Raw genomic sequence first — 22,319 nt, forward strand, 5'->3', positions numbered from 1 at the left:
AAGAGGCTGTGACTCTCAAAGGGCAAAGTGCAAACAGTATTTTCCCATGACAAGAGACCCCTTTTCCCACAAAATATGTACTGGAGTCAGTGTTCTGTGGATCCTAGTTTGGTAACTGGTACTGAAGGTTTCTGAGACTCAGTTCAGTTTTGAATCAGGCACAGGGTGTGTTCAGGGTGTTTCAGAAAGATTATCTTAGCATCCACTTGTAGATCAAATTGGAGGAGGATGGATAGAGTTGGGATGGGTAGTGCAGGCCAGGCAGGGAAATTCACTAATGCAGGGAGGGTCGGGAAACTGAACATTTGCTGGCAAGTGGAGGGTGCTGTGTGAGGGTGATGCTGACCTGAAACATCCTGGTGACAGGCAGGAAGCAATGGGATGGCAGATGTAAGAGATGCTCAAAACAAAGATACCAGAGTGATTTTTGGTAGACTGGCCATTGAGCGTGAGACATGGTGAAGAATCACATGTCTTCTCAGATCTGAACTAGAGTGACTGGGAGAATTATGACTTTAATAGGAACTGGCAAGCCAGAAGTCCTGGGTTTTTCTCCTAGCTTTGCCGATAGCAAATGTGACCTTAAGCAAGCCATTTCGTCTCCTTTGGCATCAGTTGCCTCATACACCAGATAAGGATATTTGGGTAGGGTGTGTTGATCCTTTTTGCCTAGTAGGTTATGACTGTCTAGTTTGACAGACTCTGAGCTCCTTAAAATCAGGAAGTGCCTTATCCTTATCTGTACCCCATGCATAGCACAGTACCAATTAACGGGTGGATGAAGGAACAAATGAACAAATGGAAATAAGTTAATGATGATGAATTTGGTTCTGAATTTGAGATGACACTAGATGTTCAAATAATTTTGAAAATACAGTACTTACCTTGTGGGATGGGAATCAGGTCTGGAGGCAAGATTTGTGAGTATCCTTTGGAGGTCTTCATGGAAGGGATGAAGAGTGGATGGAAATTCTAAAATAAGAACAGAGCACAGAAAGAAATTTGCAGCAGGCCTAAGATAGCCCCCAGGTGCTCACCTTTAGAGGCCCTACAAAGAGGGGAGAGGCTGTTACTTCATAGAGAAGGATGGCTAAGAGGAGAATCAGCTGACTGATAACTCACCAGGCTATCCTACATGTCTTTCTGCCCTATTATGCCTTGTTCATCACCATTTTCTACTGAAAGATCTTCTGAATCTTGCTCATGTATAAGATCAGTTATGCCAAATGGCCACTATTTAACTTCAGACAGTTGAGCTATGCATCAGTGATTAGTTTTCTTTATTAGGATGTGATTCTTTTAAATTAGTTTCTTGATATGATATGAGTTCACAATAGAAGCAGAGATGATTAAAACCAAGCAGTGCCACCTACTGATCTAACAGTCAGTCTCTAATCAATGCCCTGTTCAAAAAATAAAATTAAAGGTTGATGTAGGGGTTTAGAGACTACCTTGCTTTCTGTTAGGTCCTTCAGCCTCTTTGTCCACTAAGGAAGGATATTTTCTTCAAATGAGGTAAACTTAAAAAATAAGTTTAAAAACCAAAAAGAAAAAAAATGGTACTTTAGGGTCTGAAAATAAGTAAGGAATGATATGCTTATTATTTCTCAGACCTTTGTCTATATATCTGGTTCTTTAAATGCATCAGCTAAAGTAGAGTTTAGTTTAGCCCTTATTGTTTTCCTTGCATATTGAGTATTTTATGGGAACATTGTTCCTACTTTAGAGGCTCTTTCAATTTAAAGCAAGTAGATTCAAGATTAAGAGATCAGTCACTGTCCATAAATTGCAAAAGGTGGTAAGGGTTTGAATTTAAATCACATTTTGTTTATATGATCTTGTGAGAAGTAGTTTGACTCAGTGCTGTAAGAATGATCCAAAACTCTGGAACTACAGGTTCTTACTCTATTCTATAACCTTTTCACCGCCTGACACCTGATTGGTTCCACTGTCTCAGTTCACTTTCTTCTCATTCTGCTCATTGAATACCATTGCTATAGGGTCTGTTGGCAGAATCTTGGGGAGTTATGCCTGGGCATCTTTGGATCTGGTGTGGTCACAGAGTGCAGAAGTGGAAATTTGTCTTTTGAGAGACCCTTCTTCCAGCAGAAGGGTGTGGGCAAAAACACAAGAAGTAGGCAGTTTTGGGCAGATACATGAAAACTGGATGGAAGGAATTTTTTTCAACTTAGTTGATAATTTATTGATATTCTAATAGTAACCACTGATATTCTAATAGTAACAAAAATTGTTGTTCTAGTCTTTAAAACATGTATATTACTGCTATTTATATCAAGTTCCTCATGTCAGTTCTTTTGATAACATCTCAAAATACTAATGTACTTAACCTGAAATTTCTCTTTATTTCTTACCTAGGGAAGGCACTAGGTTCTATAGAATGCTGATCATTTCTCAAGCCACCACATTTCTCAAGCTTCTACACAGGTTTCTTTCCCCTTTGGAAAAGAATTGCAAAATTGAGTATATTATGCATGTTTTGTGCCTTCCAGAAAAACAAGTGAAATGGACTACTTTCAGAAATGTAATATTCTATTTTACTAGATGGACTCTAGCTGTACAGAATTTTGACAGTCTTATTCTCTCATTTCCTTTGCTTATGTCTCTTGAGTATCCTGAGTGAGAGAGATTTAAAGACAAAAAAACACAATTCTGAGGATTGAGAGGCAAAAGAATATTACAGGGCAAAAAGAGAGAATTAAGCTTTCGATTTCTATGGGCATCTAGGAGTCCTCTGAGACATCACAGCACAGGTGTGGTCGCCTTGCTTCTGAACTCTGGTACTGCTAGCTCAGGTCACACTTTTAAAATGCAGCAATTTTCTGAATGTTGAACACTAGATATTTTCTCAAAAAGAAATGTCTGAGAATTTAAAGATATTTGCCCAAACTGGCCCTATCTGATTGACTGACTGACATCAGGGAAAACATTTCTGCTTCTTTTAGCAAGTGTCTTCCATCAAAGCAGACTTCATCCAGTATTCCTAGGAAGCTTCAGCTTAATTTAACTAAGCCTTTTAAAGGGAGAGAAACTTGATAATTTCTTTATTACCATGTAAGTAACAGTAAACCATGCTTTGTCGTCACCTAAGCCTGCAGAAAACAGGGGGTTCAGCAATTCAGACTTTGAAAGCACAGCTCAAATTTAGTTTACTTTATTTTTCCCAAATTGGCATAGCATGTGAGCTCAGCAGAACTAGGTTGGGTGGGAGCCCAGATGGCTAGCAAAGAGGAAGGATCGAGCTCTTTACTGCAAACCCCTTCCACTTCTTGTACCATTAGTCGTGAGTCACATTGCAAACATGTGGGCGCTGACTTCTTGGAAATGGACACCGGAAAGGAGGAAAGAGGACAGGGTTGTGCTGAGAACAAACTGTCCTTGACAAGTCATGGCTCTTCCGTCAGCGTGGTTTTCCCATTCTTCACCCTCCCTTTATTATTGTTCATCCTCTCAGATCTTTGTGCTCAGCCAAATCTTTTCCCTTTGTGCTGGTATATTCACTGTTGTATTTGAGAACCAGTGGAGGTGGAGGGAGACTTAGGGAGGTCTTAGAGAGGTCTTAGGCATCAAGGTTCCTCATGGCTTGTTAAATAAATTAAGACCCTTCTTTGTTGAAAGTGACGCAGGTCTGGCTCTCTCCAGAGGAATGCAGGAACATCACCCACAACTACCTCAGCTCCACAAAATCCCACTGGAGTTTTCGCTATACATGGGTTGGAGTATCTCACTCAAGAGAGATCTTTTGTGAAACATTCTCTGAGAGATGGCCGAATCTTTTTTTTAAGATGTAGACCATTTTTTTAAAGTGGTCTACATTCAATTTTTTAAATTGAATTTCTCACAATATTGTTTGCTTTATGTTCTGGTTTTTTGGCCACAAGGCATATGGGGTCTTAGGTCCCTGACCAGGGATGGACCCCATACCCCCTGTGTTGGAAGGTAAAATCTTAACCACTGGACCTCCAGGGAAGTCTCCCTGGGATAGCCAGATCTTAAAACCTTCTCTTAAAAACTTTTCTGATCAGAATCAAAACTTGCCTAAATTCACAGTTTCCTCTCCCAGGAGATATACTGAAAGAGAAAAATCTCTTTGCTTGCCATGTGCCAGTTCAGTCTTTTCTTTCAATGATAATTAGAATAGTTTACCTTTAGTTTTTAGCTTCTATTTTTTCTTATTTCTCTTTGAGACACTTATATTAATATTTGCCCCAGGTGACAATAAGGAGAACCTCCCATTGATCTGGAAGGTTCTAAGAAAGTTATTGTGGATTATAGCTGCTCATCAGTACTTCTATTTTTTCTCTTATTGTCTAATAGAAATTTGACTTTAAGGGGATATTTTTATTTCCCAAGAGAAATTCTTTAAATTTTTCTTAAAAACGATAAGATAGCTGAAAATATTTGTTCCATTCTACCAAAAGAATGTTTCCATCTTGGTAGAACATTATGAAATTCATGGCACATTATAGCTGCTCTTGAAGTCATTATTCAGTAAACTTGTTCTGAATTGGCTATACCCTGACCCAACCAGGAAAGCTTGGTGAAGATCTTCCAGTGTACTTCTCAAGAGCTGCTCCATGCTAATGTTGACTGTGTCATTCATAGGAACCTCCTGCGAGTCACCTTCCAAAGTACCTGAATGTTTGAGCATGCAGCATGTCCTACTATGTCCACTGGACGAACACCAGGTCCCACTGGCTTCAATTAAGCCTGATTGTTGGTTGTAGTGTTTTTAAATTTCTCCTGGCAGTTTTTAAAAGCAGAGGCCTCACGTTTTGTTATAATTGCAGAAGGGTTCAGGAAATTAAAGAAAAAAGTACTGCAGAATCCCAGCTCTGCCACCTAACTGTTGATGCAGCCTTGGGTGAGATACTAACTTCTCCTTGCCTTGGTTTTCACATGTTTAAAATGGGGATAATATCACTTCACAAGGTTGTAAAGATTGAACTAGATAGTGTACCTCAGCACTTAACACAGTACTAGGGACATGAGCTCTCACTTAACAGCAAATATAATGGTTTGAAGTTAAATGCAGTTCAGTCTTGCTGCTGCTAAGTCCCTTCAGTCGTGTCTGACTCTGTGTGACTCCACAGACGGCAGCCCACCAGGCTCCCATCCCTGGGATTCTCCAGGCAAGAATACTGGAGTGGGTTGCCATTTCCTTCTCCAGTGCGTGAAAGTGAAGTCGCTCAGTCATGTCCGACTCGTAGTGACCCCATGGACCACAGCCCACCAGGTTCCTCCGTCCATGGGATTTTCCAGGCAAGAGTACTGGAGTGGGGTGCCATTGCCTTCTCACAATTCAGTCTTATGTTGTGTCTAATATCTTGCCAGATTAGAGAGTATGATTGGAAAGTGTAACATTTGAGTGGGCAAGCATTTGGATTACTCTTATAAGTGTAAGTTGGGAATTAAAATGCAGCTATTTTATGATAAATATAGGCAGAATCATATTATAAACTACTTTCCAGATAAACCAATGTATCCATGTATGTATGTATGTATGCTCAGTTGCTCAGTGGTGTCCAACTCTTTGCAACTCTATGCACTATAGTCCACCAGGCTTGTTGTCCATGGGATTTTCCAGGGAGGAATCCTGGAGGGAGTTACAGCCCATTCTTCTTGCACTATGGGCTTTGATTTTCAAAATTTTTCAAGAAATAGTTCTTCACTGGAAAGAAGGAAGGAAGGAGATGGGTAACAGAGAGGAGGGGAAAAGGTGATTTTAAAGTATTTTATTTTATTTTTTTGAAGATTTCCACATTCTTTTATTTGTTTTTATTTTTTATTTTTTTTTTTTATTAGTTGGAGGCTAATTACTTCACAACATTTCAGTGGGTTTTGTCATTCATTGACATGCCTCTATGACCCACCTCCCAGAATATTGGAAATAAAAGCAAAAATAAACAAATGGGATCTAATGAAACTTAAAAGCTTTTGCACAACAAAGGAAACTATAAGCAAGGTGAAAAGACAGCCCTCAGATTGGGAGAAAATAATAGCAAACGAAGCAACAGACAAAGGATTAATCTCAAAAATATACAAGCAACTCCTGCAGCTCAATTCCAGAAAAATAAATGACCCAATCAAAAAATGGGCCAAAGAACTAAACAGACATTTCTCCAAAGAAGACATACAGATGGCTAACAAACACATGAAAAGATGCTCAACATCACTCATTATCAGAGAAATGCAAATCAAAACCACAATGAGGTACCATTACACGCCAGTCAGGATGGCTGCTATCCAAAAGTCTACAAGCAATAAATGCTGGAGAGGGTGTGAAGAAAAGGGAACCCTCTTACACTGTTGGTGGAAAAAGTATTTTATTTTTATGTAAAGATTTTCAATAGAGATTTTTTAAGTCAGTTCAGTCACTCAGTCATGTCCAACTCTTTGCAAACCCATGGACTACAGCGCACCAGGCTTCCCTGTCCATCACCAACTCCCGGAGTCTGCTCAAACTCATGTCCATCAAGTAGGTGGTGTCATCCAATCATCTCATCCTCTGTCATCCCCTTCTCCTCCTGCTGTCAGTATTGCCCAGCATCAGGGTCTTTTCCAATGAGTCGGTTCTTGGCAGCATGTGGCCAAAGTATTGCAGCTTCAGCATCAGTCCTTCCAGTGAATATTCAGGACTGATTTCCTTTACGATTGACTAGTTTGATCTCCTTGTTCCAAGGAATCTCCAAGGGACTCTCAAGAGTCTTCTCCAACACCACAGTTCAAAAGCATCAATTCTTTGGCGCTCAGCTTTTTTTATGGTCCAGCTCTCACATCCATACATGACTACTGGAACAAGCATAGCTTTGACTGGACGGACCTTTGTCGGCAGAGTAATGTCTCTGCTTTTCAATATGCTGTCTAGGTTGGTTAGAGGTTTTCTTCCAAGGAGGAAGTGTCTTTTAATTTCATGGCTGCAGTAACCATCTGCAGTGATTTTGGAGCCCAAGAAAATAAAGTCTGTCATGGTTTCCATTGTTTCCCCATCTATTTGCCATGAAGTGATAGGACCAGATGCCATGATCTTAGTTTAACAATGTCGAGTTTTAAGCCAACTTTTTCACTCTCCTTTTTCACTTTCATCAAGAGGCTCTTTAGCTCCTTTTGCTTTCTGCCATAAGGGTGGTGTCATCTGCATATCTGAGGTTATTGATAGTTCTCCTGGCCATCTTGATTCCAGCTTGTGTTTCATCCAGTCTGGCATTTTGCATGATATACTCTGCATATAAATTAAATAATCAGGGTGACAATATACAGTCTTGATGTGCTCCTTTCCCAATTTGGAATCAATCTGCTGTTCCATGTCTAGTTCTAACTGTTGTTTCTTGACCTACATACAGATTTCTCAGGAGGCAGGTAAAGTGTTCTGGTATTCCCATCTCTTGAAGAATTTTCCAGTTTGTTGTGACCCACACAGTCAGAGGCTTTGGCGTAGTCAATAAGGCAGAAATAGATGTTTTTCTGGAACTCCCTTGCTTTTTCAATGATCCAACAGATGTTGGCAATATGATCTCTGTGTTCTCTGCCCTTTCTAAATCCAACTTGAACATCTGGAAATTCTCACTTCACGTACTGTTGAAGCCTAGCTTAGAGAATTTTGAGCATCACTTTGCTAGTGTGTGAGGTGAGTGCAATTGTACAGTATTTTGAACATTCTTTGGCGTTGCCTTTCTTTGGGATTGGAATGAAAACTGACCTTTTCCAGTCTTGTGGCCACTGCTGAGTGTTCCAAATTTGCTGGCATCTTGAATTCAGCATCATGTTTTAGGAATTGAAATAGCTCAGCTGAATTTCCACCACCTCCACTAGCTTTGTTTGTAGTGATGCTTCCTAAGGCCCACTTGACTTCACATTCCAGGATGTCTGGCTCTAGGTGAGGGATCACACCATCATGATTATCTGGGTCATGAAGATCTTTTTTGTAGAGCTCTTCTGTGTATACTTGCCACCTCTTCTTAATATCTTCTGCTTCTGTTAGGTCCATACTGTTTCTGTCCTTTTTTGTGCCCATCTAAGAGGAGAGTGAAAAAGCTGGCTTAAAACTCATTGTTAAAAAAACTAAGATTATAGCATCCAGTCCCATCACTTCATGCAAATAGATGGGGAAACAATGGAAACAGTGACAGACTATTTTCTTGGGCTCCAAAATCACTGCAGATGGTGACAGCAGCCATGAAATTAAAAGACGCTTGCTCCTTGGAAGAAAAGCTTATGACCAACCTAGACAACATATTAAAAAGCAGAGACATTACTTTGCCGACAAAGGTCTGTCTAGTCAAAGCTATGGTTTTTCCAGTAGTCAAGTATGGATGTGAGAGCTGGACCATAATGAAAACTGAGCACTGAAGAATGATGCTTTTGAATTGTGGTGTTGGAGAAGACTCTTGTGAGTCCCTCGGACTGCAAGGAGATTCAAAACCAATCCATCCTAAAGGAAATCAGTCCCGAATATTCACTGGAAGGACTGATGCTGAAGTTGCAATACTTTGACCACCTGATGCCAAGAACTGACTCATTGGAAAAGACCATGATGCTGGGCAATATTGAAGGCAGGAGAAGAGGATGACAGAGGATGAGATGGTTGGCATCACCGACTCGATGAATATGAATTTGAGCAGACTCTAGGAGTTGGTGATGGACAGGGAAGCCTGGCATGCTGCAGTCCATGAGGTTGCAAAGAGTTGGACTCGACTGAGCAACTGAACTGAACTGAACTGAACTTGCATGAAATATTCCCTTGGTATCTCTAATTTTCATGAAGAGATCTCTAGTCTTTCCCATCTATTGTTTTCCTCTATTTCTTTTAATTGATCACTAGGAAAGCTTTCTTATCTCTCTTTTCCATTTTTTTGGAACTCTGCATTCAGATGGGTATCTTTCCTTTTCTTCTTTGTCTTTGGCTTCTCTTCTTTTCTCTGCTATTTGTAAGGCCTCCTCAGACAACCATTTTGCTGTTTTGCATTTCTTTTTCTTGGGGATGGTCTTGTTCCTAGTCTTCTGTACAATGTCATGAACCTCTGCCCATAGTTCTTCAGGCACTGTGTCTATCAGATCTAATCCATTGAATCTATTTGTCACTTCTACTGTACTATTGTAAGGGATTTGATTTAGGTCATACCTGAATGGTCTAATGGTTTTCCCTACTTTCTTCAATTTAAGTCTGAATTTAGCAATAAGTAGCTCATGATCTGAGCCACAGTCAGCTCCCAGTCTTGTTTTTGCTGGCTGTATAGAGCTTCTCCCTCTTCAGCTGCAAAGGATAGAATCAATCTGATTTTGGTATTGACCATCTGTTGATGTCCATGTGTAGAGTCATCTCTGGTATTGTTGGAAGAGGGTGTTTTCTGTGACCAACGCGTTCTCTTGGCAAAACTCTGTTAGCCTTTTCCCTGCTTCATTTTGTACTCCAAGGCCAAATTTGCCTGTAACTCCAGGTATCTCTTGACTTCCTACTTTTGCATTCCAGTCCCCTATGATGAAAAGGGCATCTTTTTTTGGTGTAAGTTCTAGGAGGTCTTGTAGGTCATCATAGAGACACTGTAGAGAATTTTTAAAGGTCCTATTTAATCATTGCCAATATCATTTTTTAAGGAGATCATTTTAATGGGATACCCTTCTCATGATCGTATTAATTGCTTATCATGAACCAGTGGCTGTATGTTCATAAACAGCTTTCAAAATGTCTCCAAACTGTCCCTGTCAAGACACTTGGTTGTTCTTGTCCCAGTAGTTCCATTTCCAGAAATATTTAATATTTGGGCCAAAAACACAAACATAGCAAATTAACTTTAAACTTGAAAATTCAAAGTTGATTTCTTCCAGCAGGTCACTTGATTAATAAGTGAAATGTGGTGGTTCTGAGGGGAAAACAAAAGATTAAGACCAAGAAGGAAGATCATTACAGTAAAACTAAAGGTCATTTTGCCAGTTATTTTCAACAAACAAGATAATGGGCATCTGCAGATTATATTCTACGTTCTCAGTCTCTCATTTGGAGCAGGAAAATGGACAACGATGGGAAAGGAGTTGCTTGTGGAAGGCAAAGGAGAACAGCAGGGGGTTCTGCGTGATGAGGCTGGTTTCACAGGCCTAGGAAGAAATGATACTGATGTCAGAGCCAGCGGGGAACATTCTGAATGTTTTGGCTCTCAGAAAGAAACTTTAGAACTGAGCAATAAAGAATGAAAAATTCTTTGCAGAGATGACATAAATGACATGGTAGTTAACTTCAGAAATGTCTGAAAAGTAATATGAAGTATATCAAGGATACATAAGTAAAAATGGGGTCATCTTAGGCTGATGACCTGTTTCTGGTATTTGCTCTCTGATTTGGTAGGAAATGCTGTAGTGAGTTTTTCCTGTAAAAAAAAAAATTAAGTTCTTTAACTTTTATTTTAATTCCAACTGAAAAATAAAAGTGTCCTTTTACATGTTTCTAACTCCTTGAAATGACCTTATGTGAGAAGCATCCCTCTGTGACAAGAAACTGAATGACCACACTTCTGTTTTTACAGATACACTCAGCACTCTTAATGCACAGTAGCTGCTACAAGCCCAGGAGAGGCTTTAGAATAGGATTTGTCCTTGAATTATCTCCTGGGGCTCAGTAAAAGCTGTAAATTACTAGCAGATGTCATAGACACAACAAAACCACTGCAGCCTAGGATGAGAAAGCACGGTACCCACAGTTGCATTCGCCCAGTGTGAACACCGGTGGGCTCAGATTCTCTCATTGGTCTTCCCTCACCATGCAGAAGGGTTTCTCAGTCTCCAGGCCATCCATATCGGACGGTCTGCTCCTGGATCACATCCAGATGTTACTGCTCCTTCCTCTGGGAGATTCTGACTGCCTCTCTGGAGCATGTCTGGCCCACCTTTTCCCAACTCACCAGTTGGAGGAAGGCATGGCAGCCCACTCCAGTATTCTTGCCTGGAGAATCCCCATGGACAGAGAAGCCTGGCAGACTATAGCCCATGGGGTTGCAAAGAGTCAGACACGACTGAGTGACTAAGCACAGTCTGGTAATCAGACTTCTTTGAAGATGGGGTGTGCAAAAGTGCCTCTGGGATAATATTTAAGTGTACTGCCTTCTTGTGTGCACATGGGCCCTGAATTTTCTTGCTTGAATAATGTTTTTGAAAGTGGTTTGGACCAGCCCAAACCATAAGACTTGAATTTATCCACAGGTACTGAGCTTATCTGTCTTCCAGCATATCCTTTTTGGGGCATTACTTCTTTGCGTGTGAAAAGCAATATCTGGATCTTATGTAGCTAAAGCACAGATAGCACTTATCACATATATTTTAAGATATCTGTGTACATTTTTATCATCCCTCTAAGAGATGAGCTCCATGCAATCTTAGACCATGCCTTTCTTAATCTCTGAAGCCCAATGCTGTACGCATTGGCATACAATGAATGTTAGTTGAATCTACAAACTTTAGAAAATGCCCTAAGTACTCTAGCTTCCTTTAGTAACTAATTATGAATCCATTTACTCACTGAAATGATCTTTGAAGCTTTTCTCCAGCTTGTATCACCTCTTAACAAGTAGTAGAAATTTCCTATCTATTGGGTAAAGTTGTGCTTTCTTTTATTTTTTGTCAAAATATTTCCTTCAAATTTCCTAGAGTTATAATAACAGCATTTAAAAGCAGTGTCTTCCCTTCATCATACTGTTTTTAAATTATTCTTTCATGTTTTTAGGAAGGCGATGTCTGGCCCAATTCATCAGCTGAAATCACTGTGTACTTTAACCCCCGGGAAGCCAAGCTCTACCAGCTGACCATCTACTGTGACATTTCAGGTAAAGACTTCCTTTATGTGGTAAATTCAGGTTACCAAGTGCTCAGAGCATAAAGTGATAAAGTGCTGTGTGTGTGAGAGTATTGGGGTTTATGTGTAGTACATGACATCAGGAGGAGAATAATAGAGGCAAGTTATGCACTTCATACGTCTTTCTAGAACAGATCAAACTTTGAAGTACCTTATAATTGTGGTGTCCTGGGTGGGGATGGAAAACCACGGACCTAGGTTACCCCTTGATTTTACAGCAGTAACAATATTAGTTGGAATTCTCTTGCTTTTTCTATGATCCAAGCAAGAGAATTCCAACTAATATTCTTATTGCTCTATAAATCAAGGAATAATTTGGATCATAGAAAAAGTAAGAGAATTCCAGAAAAACATCTATTTCTGCTTCACTATGGTAAAGCCTTTGACTGTGTGGATCACAACAAACTGGAAAATTCTTCAAGAGATGGAAATACCAGAACACCTTACTTGCCTCCTGAGAAATCTGTATGCAGGTCAAGAAACAACAGTTAGAACCAGACATGGAACAGCGGATTGGTCCAAATTGGGAAAGGAGTACGCCAAGGCTGTATATTGTCACCTTGCTTATTTAACTTATATGCAGAGTATGTCATGTGATATTCCAGACTGGATGAAGCGCAAGCTGGAATCAAGATTGCCAGGAGAATATAAGTAACCTCAGATATGCAGATGATACCACCCTTATGGCAGAAAGTGAAGAGGAACTAAAGAGCCTCTTGATGAAAGTGAAAGAGGAGAGTGAAAAAGCTGGCTTAAAACTCAACATTCAAAAAAGTACGATCATGGCATCTGGTCCTATCACTTCATGGCAAATAGATGGGGGAACAGTGGAAACAGTGAGAGACTATATTTTTGGGCTCCAAAAATCACTGCAGATGGTGATTGCAGCCATGAAATTAAAAGAAGCTTCCTCATTGGAAGAAAAGCTATGACCAACCTAGATAGCATATTAAAAAGCAAAGGTCCATCTAGTCAAATCTATGGTTTTTCCAGTAGTCATGTATGGATGTGAGAGTTGGACCATAACGAAAGCTGAGCACTGAAGAGTTGATGGTTTTGAACTGCGGTGTTGGAGAACTCTTGAGAATCCCTTGGACTGCAAGGAGATCAAACCAGTCAACCCTAAAGGAAATCAGTCCTGAATATTCATTGTAAGGACTGATGCTGAAACTGAAGCTGCAATACTTTGGCCACCTGATGCGAAGAACTGACTCATTTGAAGAGACCCTGATGCTGGGAAAGATTGAGGACAGGAAGAGAAGGGGATGACAGAGGGTGAGATGGTTGGATGGCATCACCGACTTGTTGGACCTGAGTTTGGGCAAGCTCCGGGAATTGTTGATGGATAAGGAAGCCTGTCTACTTGGTTGCAAAGAGTCGGACATGACTGAGAGACTGAACTTAACTGAACTGAAGAATATTAGTATTAACAATAGTATTTGCTCAATAGTAATAGTATTAGTTGCTCACTCATATCTGACTCTTTGTGACCCCATGAACTGTAGCCCTCCAGGCTCCTCTGTGCATGGGATTCTCCAGGTAAGAATGCTGGGGTGGATTGCTATTCCCTTCTCCAGAAGATCTGCTTGACCCAGGGACTGAACCCAGGTCTCCTGCATCGCAGGCAGATTCTTTACTATCTGAGCTACAGGGAAGTCCCAGGGTAAGAATATTACTTGACACAAATTCTCACAATGTTATGTTTTATTCTTTTTATAGTATTTGGATAGTTAATTTTTTCCTTTTTAAGTTTTTATCAGAATAATGCATGCCAAGTGAGATGGGAAGGCAGCCTGGCAGTTGCCAGAGCCACAAAGAGGGTATACTGGTAGGGTGGCAACTTGATGGCTTCAGGAGATTGGATACATATAGAGGAATTAAGCAAAAAAGTAAGTATATCGAAGATAACAAGAGCTAGTAATTTTCACTCAGAGAAGGGAAATAGAGATATGGGAAGGAGGAAGCCTTTGGTATTGGAATGGAATGGTGGATGTCATCTTAGTTAATACCAGCAGTAATAGAGCAAATCAGCCTCATATAACACCTGCTAGGATGCAGTAGAAACACAGCATCTCTTCAATGATATTAAATACTTACGTGGGTCTAATCACAAGGAAGCCTCAGACTAACCCAAGTTGAAGCACAAAACATATGACATCTTGGTGCAACATGTGAGCCTGGATTGGATCCTTTGCTACAAAGGAGATTATTGAGAGCAAAGGAATATATAGAAGTTCTTTGTACTACTAAGGAGAGTTTTATGTATTTTAAAAGTGTTTCAGAATTTTTTTTAAAAAAAGCTGATATCAATAAATAAGTAAAAATACATATAATAACATTAAAAAGCTAAATAATAGTCTTATTTCTTCAGTACTGCTTTCCAAGAAGTACTTTTAGCTGTTTCTTGCTTATATGGCTATTTGTTGATTTATCAACTTCACATACTACTTTTGAGTCCTCAATATAAAAAATGAGGATTTAGTTCACTCCTATCTTCTCTACCCCTTCCTGGACTTAATAGATTATAATTTACATGCAGTAAAATTCACTCTTTTTGGATATACAGTTCTGTGAACTTTGTCAGACGTAAACAGTGATGTAGCCACCACCAAAAGCAAGCATAGGATATCTCCACGACCCAGTAAAATTTCCTCATGCCCACCTTTGCAGACACTTCTACCCCCCACCTTAATCCCTGGTAACCCAATTATTTTTGTATTATATTTGTTGTATTTTATGAGGTTTATTTATAGTCTTAAATAGCCTTTACTTATATATTTAAAACTATAAATTTGTGTCCATCACTCTACAATATCCTTGGATGAGTTGTCTGCCCACTGCAGTTCTCCCTCTTCTGTGAGTTGTTCTACTTTTGTGTTGTCATTGTTGATAACCACATTCAAGTCTTCTGTTTTGTCTACATAAATTTTATACACCGGAGGGCCAAACTGTACTCTGGGATTACATTTTATCCTCTATTGGTTGAGTGTTCTGACCTTAAGTTGCTCAAAGAATGTCCCTAAGGTCTGAATCTTGTAGATTCTCTTTCTTTTTTTTTTTCATTTATTTTTATCAGTTGGAGGCTAATTCCTTTATAATATTGTAGTAGTTTTTGCCATACACTGACATGAATCAGCCATGGATTTACGTGTGTTTCTCATCCCAATCCCCGCTCCCGCCTTCCTCTCCATCCCATCCCTCTGGGTCTTCCCAGTGCACCAGCACCGAGCACTTGTCTCATGCATCCAACCTGGACTGGTGATCTGTTTCACCCTTGATAGTATACTTGTTTCAATGCTGTTCTCTCAGAACATCCAACCCTCGCCTTCTCCCATAGAGTCTAAAAGTCTGTTCTGTACATCTGTGTCTCTTTCTGTTTTGCATATAGGGTTATCGTTACCATCATTTTAAATTCCATATATATGCGTTAGTATACTGTATTGGTCTTTATCTTTCTGGCTTACTTCACTCTGTATAATGGGCTCCAGTTTCATCCATCTCATTAGAACTGATTCAAATGAATTCTTTTTAATGGCTGATTAATATTCCATTGTGTATATGTACCACAGCTTTCTTATCCATTCGTCTGCTGATGGGCATCTAGGTTGCTTCCATGTCCTGGCTATTATAAACAGTGCTGCGATGAACATTGGGGTACACGTTGTCTCTTTCAGATCTGGTTTCCTCGGTGTGTATGCCCAGGAGTGGGATTGCTGGGTCATATGGCAGTTCTATTTCCAGTTTTTTAAGGAACCTCCACACTGTTCTCCATAGTGGCTGTACTAGTTTGCATTCCCACCAGCAGTGTAAGAGGGTTCCCTTTTCTCCACACCCTCTCCAGCATTTATTGCTTGTAGACTTTTGGATAGTAGCCATTCTGACTTGTGTGTAATGTAGATTCTCTTTCTTGACTGTCCACCATCTTTTCACAACTATACCTCATTTTAACTCACTTCATAATTGATTTGACTCTTCCATATAGTTTTTGGTATTTTTCCCCCTGTGGTTTCTAATTCCTCATTTTTAAAAATTTGTATCTAAATTTAGGGTTCATGCTCTTCTTCTCCTTGAAGATATTTCCTCAGAGCCCATCAGCTTTCTATTCTAATTTAGATCCTTTACTTCCTGCACAGTTTTTTTCCAGGAGTTTTTTTTTTTTTTTCCATGTGCATTCCATTGTATCTTTTGTCTCTCATTTTGCTCAGGTAATTTCCTCAGAAGGGGTATCTAGATGGGAAACTTTGATCCTTGCATGCAAGAAAATGTCTTATTCTCCGTCCGTACCCACTTGATGGGCTTTTCAGGTGGGGCTACAGATAAAGAACCTGCCTGCCAGTGCAGGAGAATTAAGAAACACCGGTTCGATCCCTGGGTCAGGAAGATCCCCTGGAGGAGGGCAGCAAACCACTCCAGTATTCTTGCCTGGAGAATCCTATGGACAGAGGAACCTGGCAGCCTATGGTCCATAGAGTTGCAAAGAGTCAGACATCACTATAGCGGCTTGGCATGCATGCATGCACCCACTTGATAGTTCAGCTGACTTTAGAATTCTAGGTTCAAAATAATTTCTCCTCAGAACTTTGAGACCTTGTGCCAAATTTATTATAAAATTTCAGAAGCTTGAAGTCACTCAATTTTCATTCTTTTGCAGGTGGCCTGGTATTTCTCTCTCATGTTTTCTAGGGTTTTCTTTTTGTATTTGGGATCTGAAATGTTGTGAAGGTATGTCCAAAAGTGAGTTTTTCTAGTTCATTCTCCTCAGCTTTCTATGGGCCAAATCTGATTACTTGTATGTTACTTCAGTTCTGGGAAATTTTTTTTTTAAACATACTTTCCTCCATCTTTTTCATTTTATTCTTTTGGAGATTTTAATGTTCTAAAGTTAAACATATAGAATTGATCATCTTTTGTTAAAGAATAAGACTTCAATCCTCAAACATGGATAGTAAATTATTTTAAACACCATTTAAAGCCATTAAGTCAGGATGCCCAGAGAAATACATTTCTGACATTTATTAGTCAGAAAAATCCAGGTAACTTGTATCTTGCATTCATAGGACTCCTTCCAGTGTTTTCTGGTCTGTGATTGTCTATTTGTATATAAAAGTAAGAAAATGGGAGATACGTTCGTGAGGTTACTCCTTTCTGCCCGTGGACGCCACCAAGAAAGCATTGTTGAAGACTTCCCCGCCTCCACTGCCGTCATGTCTAAATCAGAGTCTCCCAAAGAGCCCGAACAACTGCGGAAGCTCTTCATTGGAGGATTGAGCTTTGAAACAACTGATGAGAGTCTGAGGAGTCATTTTGAGCAATGGGGAACCCTCACAGACTGTGTGGTAATGAGGGATCCAAACACTAAGCGCTCCAGAGGCTTCGGATTTGTCACATACGCCACGGTGGAGGAAGTGGATGTGGCCATGAATGCAAGGCCACACAAGGTGGACGGAAGAGCTGTGGAACCAAAGAGGGCCGTGTCAAGAGAAGATTCTCAAAGACCTGGTGCCCACTTAACTGTGAAAAAGATTTTTGTTGGTGGCATTAAAGAAGACACTGAAGAACATCACCTGAGAGATTATTTTGAACAGTATGGAAAAATTGAAGTAATTGAAATCATGACTGACCGAGGAAGTGGCAAAAAGAGAGGCTTTGCTTTTGTAACCTTTGATGACCATGACTCTGTAGACAAGATTGTCATTCAGAAATACCACACTGTGAATGGCCACAACTGTGAAGTGAGAAAAGCCCTGTCTAAGCAAGAGATGGCTAGTGCTTCATCCAGCCAGAGAGGTTGAAGTGGTTCCGGAAACTTTGGTGGCAGTCGTGGAGGTGGTTTTGGTGGGAATGACAACTTTGGTCGTGGAGGAAACTTCAGTGGTCGAGGTGGCTTTGGTGGCAGCCGTGGTGGTGGCGGATATGGTGGCAGTGGGGATGGATATAATGGATTTGGTAATGACGGAAGCAATTTTGGAGGTGGCGGAAGCTACAATGATTTTGGCAATTACAACAATCAATCTTCAAATTTTGGACCCATGAAAGGAGGAAACTTCGGAGGCAGAAGTTCTGGCTCCTGTGGTGGTGGAGGCCAATACTTTGCCAAACCACGAAACCAAGGTGGCTATGGTGGTTCCAGCAGCAGCAATAGCTATGGCAGTGGCAGAAGGTTTTACTTACTGCCAGGAAACAAAGCTTAGCAGGAGAGGAGAGCCAGAGAAGTGACAGGGAAGCTACAGGTTACAACAGATTTGTGAACTCAGCCAAGCACAGTGGTGGCAGGGCCTGGCTGCTACAAAGAAGACATGTTTTAGACAACACTCATGTGTATGGGCAAAAAACTTGAGGACTGTACTTGTGACTAATTGTATAACAAGTTATTTTAGTTTCTGTTCTGTGGAAAGTGTAAAGCATTCCAACAAAGGGTTTTAATGTAGATTTTTTTTTTTTGCACCCATGCTGTTGATTGCTAAATGTAATAGTCTGATCATGACGCTGAATAAATGTCTTTTTTTTTTTTTTATTGTGCTGTGTAAAGTTAGTCTACTCTGAAGCCATTTTGGTAAACTACCCCAACAGTGAGAAGTTAGAATTCCTTCAGGGTGATGCCAGGTTCCATTTGAAATTTATTTACAACCTGCTTGGTGGAGAAGCTGTTGTCTTCAGAACCTTGGTGTAGTTGAACTGACAGTTACTGTGTTGTGACCTGGAGTTCACCATTAAAAAGGGTCGCCCATGCAAAGTCATGGAGGTTTTTTTTTTTGGTTATTAATGATTGTTGGCAGATCCTATGCAATATATCTAAATTGAATTATGGTACCAGATAAAAATTATAGATGGGAATGAAGCTTGTGTATCATCCATTATCATGTGTAATCAATAAAAGATTTAATACCCTATTGAAAAAAAAAAGAAAATGGGCTTACACAGTCATCAAGACAGTATGGTACTGGCACAAAGACAGAAATATAGATCAATGGAAGAAAATAGAAAGCCCAGAGATAAATCCATGAACCTATGGACACCTTATCTTCGACCAAGGAGGCAAGGATATACAATGGAAAAAAGACAACCTATTTAACAAGTGGTGCTGGGAAAACTGGTCAACCACTTGTAAAAGAATGAAATTAGAACACTTTCTAACACCATACACAAAAATAAACTCAAAATGGATTAAAGATCTAAATGTAAGACCAGAAACTATAAAACTCCTAGAGGAGAACATAGGCAAAACACTCTCTGACATAAATCACAGCAAGATCCTCTATGACCCACATCCCAGAATATTAGAAATAAAAGCAAAAATAAACAAAACATAAATCACAGCAAGATCCTCTATGACCCACATCCCAGAATATTAGAAATAAAAGCAAAAATAAACAAATGGGACCTAATGAAACTTAAAAGCTTTTGCACACAAAGGAAACTATAAGCAAGGTGAAAAGACAGCCCTCAGAATGGGAGAAAATAATAGCAAATGAAGAAACAAAGGATTAATCTCAAAAATATACAAGCAACTCCTGCAGCTCAATTCCAGAAAAATAAATGACCCAATCAAAAAATGGGCCAAAGAACTAAACAGACATTTCTCCAAAGAAGACATACAGATGGCTAACAAACACATGAAAAGATGCTCAACATCACTCATTATCAGAGAAATGCAAATCAAAACCACAATGAGGTACCATTACACGCCAGTCAGGATGGCTGCTATCCAAAAGTCTACAAGCAATAAATGCTGGAGAGAGTGTGGAGAAAAGGGAATCCTCTTACACTGCTGGTGGGAGTGCAAACTAGTACAGCCACTATGGAAAACAGTGTGGAGGTTCCTTAAAAAACTGGAAATAGAACTGCCATATGACCCAGCAATCCCACTCCTGGGCATACACACTAAGGAAACCAGATCTGAAAGAGACACATGTACCCCAGTGTTCATCGCAGCACTGTTTATAATAGCCAGGACATGGAAGCAACCTAGATGCCCATCAGCAGACGAATGGATAAGAAAGCTGTGGTACATATACACCATGGAATATTACTCAGCCATTAAAAAGAATACATTTGAATCAGTTCTAATGAGATGGATGAAACTGGAGCCCATTATACAGAATGAAGTAAGCCAGAAAGATAAAGACCAATACAGTATACTAATGCATATATATGGAATTTAGAAAGATGGTAATGATAACCCTATATGCGAGACAGAAAAAGAGACACAGATGTATAGAACAGACTTTTGGACTCTGTGGGAGCAGGCGAGGGTGGGATGTTTCGAGAGAACAGCATCGAAACATGTATATTATCAAGTGTGAAACAGATCACCAGTCCAGGTTGGATGCATGAGACAAGTGCTCGGGGCTTGTGCACTGGGAAGACCCAGAGGGATGGGATGGGGAGGGAGGTGGGAGGGGGGTTCAGGATGGGAAACACATGTAAATCCATGGCTGATTCATGTCAGTGTATGACAAAAACCACTACAATATTGTAAAGTGATTAGCCTCCAACTAATACAAATAACTGGGGGGTGGGGGGAAGAAACAATGGTTTAAAATAAAAAAAAAGAAAAAAAAAAGAAACTACAGATATGTGACTTACAAAAAAAAAAAAAGAGAGAGAAAATGGACTTAATTTTCAGGATAGCTTGTGCTACTTACCTCTTTGTAGGTCTCCCAGGAATATGGCTGTGGTGGTTATTTAAGACTTGGAGGGAGAGTAATAAGAGTGCACAATCATTAGTATCCCGAAGTGCAAAAATTCCACTATTCTGTTATAACCAGTACGTTTCCAGTTCATATCTATACAGTCACTCTTCTCTTTGTGTACAGGGGTCAGGCAGTTTAGAATGGACTGCCCAACCCAAGACCGTGCCATTTTCCACTTACCCTAGGTATGTGTCCCTTCCTGATGATATTTCCCTCACCTCCCCTGGATGTAGCCATCACCTTGACTTTTATGATAGTCATTTTCTTATTTTTGTGTATTACCACCTATGTATTAATTCCTAAGCAAAACAGTATATTTTACCTGTTTTAAAAACTTTTGTGTCTTACACTGTTAGTACTTGAAAGATAAAGCCGCTCAGTAAATACTGATTAAATGAATGAGCAGATAAGTGAAAACAAATGAATGAATGAGTGAATGAATCCTAGTTTGATCCAGTCTCTCCCTTGCACATGGATGCAGGATTCTCAAGATGGCACTAGGATGAATGTAGAATGCACTACAAATTTCTGGATTGACCTGTTTCCATGCTTCAGATCAGCATCATCTACCCCAGAATTCTTAGTGGATCTGGAGGAAATATTGGTACATTAGTGTTCAGACATAGGCTGGAAATGGTCCAGTGGCCCCCACATAACAGGTGCTGGGATCTCCCTCCCATCGATGGCTCCCCTGGGATGTCATCGTGCTTGGCCTTATTCCAGGGGGCTGGCTGCTCTCCAGGAGGTTCCCAAACATTACATAACTAATTGTATTTATCTATTGTTTTCTTTGCAATTCTGAATTCTGCCACAGAATTCACATCCTGGGTGAAGTGAATGGTGTAATTTTCCATCTGCATGACATTCTTTTTTATTTTGTTAGTGATTTATTTAAAGATATGATTGCCAGGAAAGGGTTTTATTTGCATAGTAATTCCATATTATCTTCTCTAAATTCCATGCAATTCTGTGTGTCTTTTCAAGGACTAGCGCTGATTCCTTACTATTATCTTCAAAGGGTTGGTGAAACCTCCTGATTTTAGGTCACTAAGAAATATTTCTTAGGCAAATAGAAAAGCTCCTTCCCTTGCTTTAATTTTGTTTTCATATATAGTTTGAGCACATAAAATGAGAAACATACAGATATGCTTTTCCTCTTACTTTTTTGCAGAAATGACAGCATACTTTACACAGTAGTTCTAACACTACTTTTAAAATGCTTCTTAGAGATTATTCCATAATACTAAGTTTAAAAGGGTCATTCTTTTTCGTGGTTGTATAGGAATTCTTTGTGTTTATATACCAAATGTTACTTCTAACCTTTTGTCACTGAGAAGTAGAGCACAGATTCAGAAATGTACATATTGTGTGCTGTGGTAGGCAGAGTAATGGCCTCTCCAAGATGTCCATGTCCTCAATATCTGTGGATATTTTACATTGCATGGCAAAGGGGAATTAAGGTAGAAAATGGAGTTTAGGTTACTAATGAGCTAACCTTAAGGTATGGAAACTGTCCTGGGTGACTCAATCAATATTAATGACAAATGTTCAAGAGGGAGGCCGAAATATCAGTCTCAGTGTCAGAATGCTGCCCTGTATGAAAGATTATACCAGCCATTTCTGCCTTTGAAGCTAGAAAGGCCAAAGAATTCAGGCAGCCTCTAGGAAATAGGTAAGGCAAGAAAAGGTGTTTTCTCCTAGACCCTCCAGAGAGGAACACAGCCCTGCCAACACCTTGATTTTAAGCCAGTGAGACCCATTTTGGATTT

General features: G+C 39.9%; 1 protein-coding gene and 1 pseudogene across 1 annotated transcript in view; both read left to right on the forward strand.

Annotated features, from left to right (window-relative positions):
- The window catches only part of HYDIN (HYDIN axonemal central pair apparatus protein), a 501,386-nt gene that overhangs the window by 258,923 nt on the left and 220,144 nt on the right, over positions 1-22,319 (forward strand). Inside the window, 1 exon segment of the mRNA XM_061138904.1 lies at positions 11,729-11,828. Within this exon segment, the coding sequence (XP_060994887.1) occupies positions 11,729-11,828 (100 nt within the window).
- Positions 17,060-18,567, forward strand: LOC133050830 (heterogeneous nuclear ribonucleoprotein A1-like; annotated as a pseudogene).

This window comes from Dama dama, chromosome 4 (genome assembly GCF_033118175.1).
Source record: "Dama dama isolate Ldn47 chromosome 4, ASM3311817v1, whole genome shotgun sequence".
In the NCBI taxonomy this organism is placed as follows: Eukaryota; Metazoa; Chordata; class Mammalia; order Artiodactyla; family Cervidae; genus Dama; species Dama dama.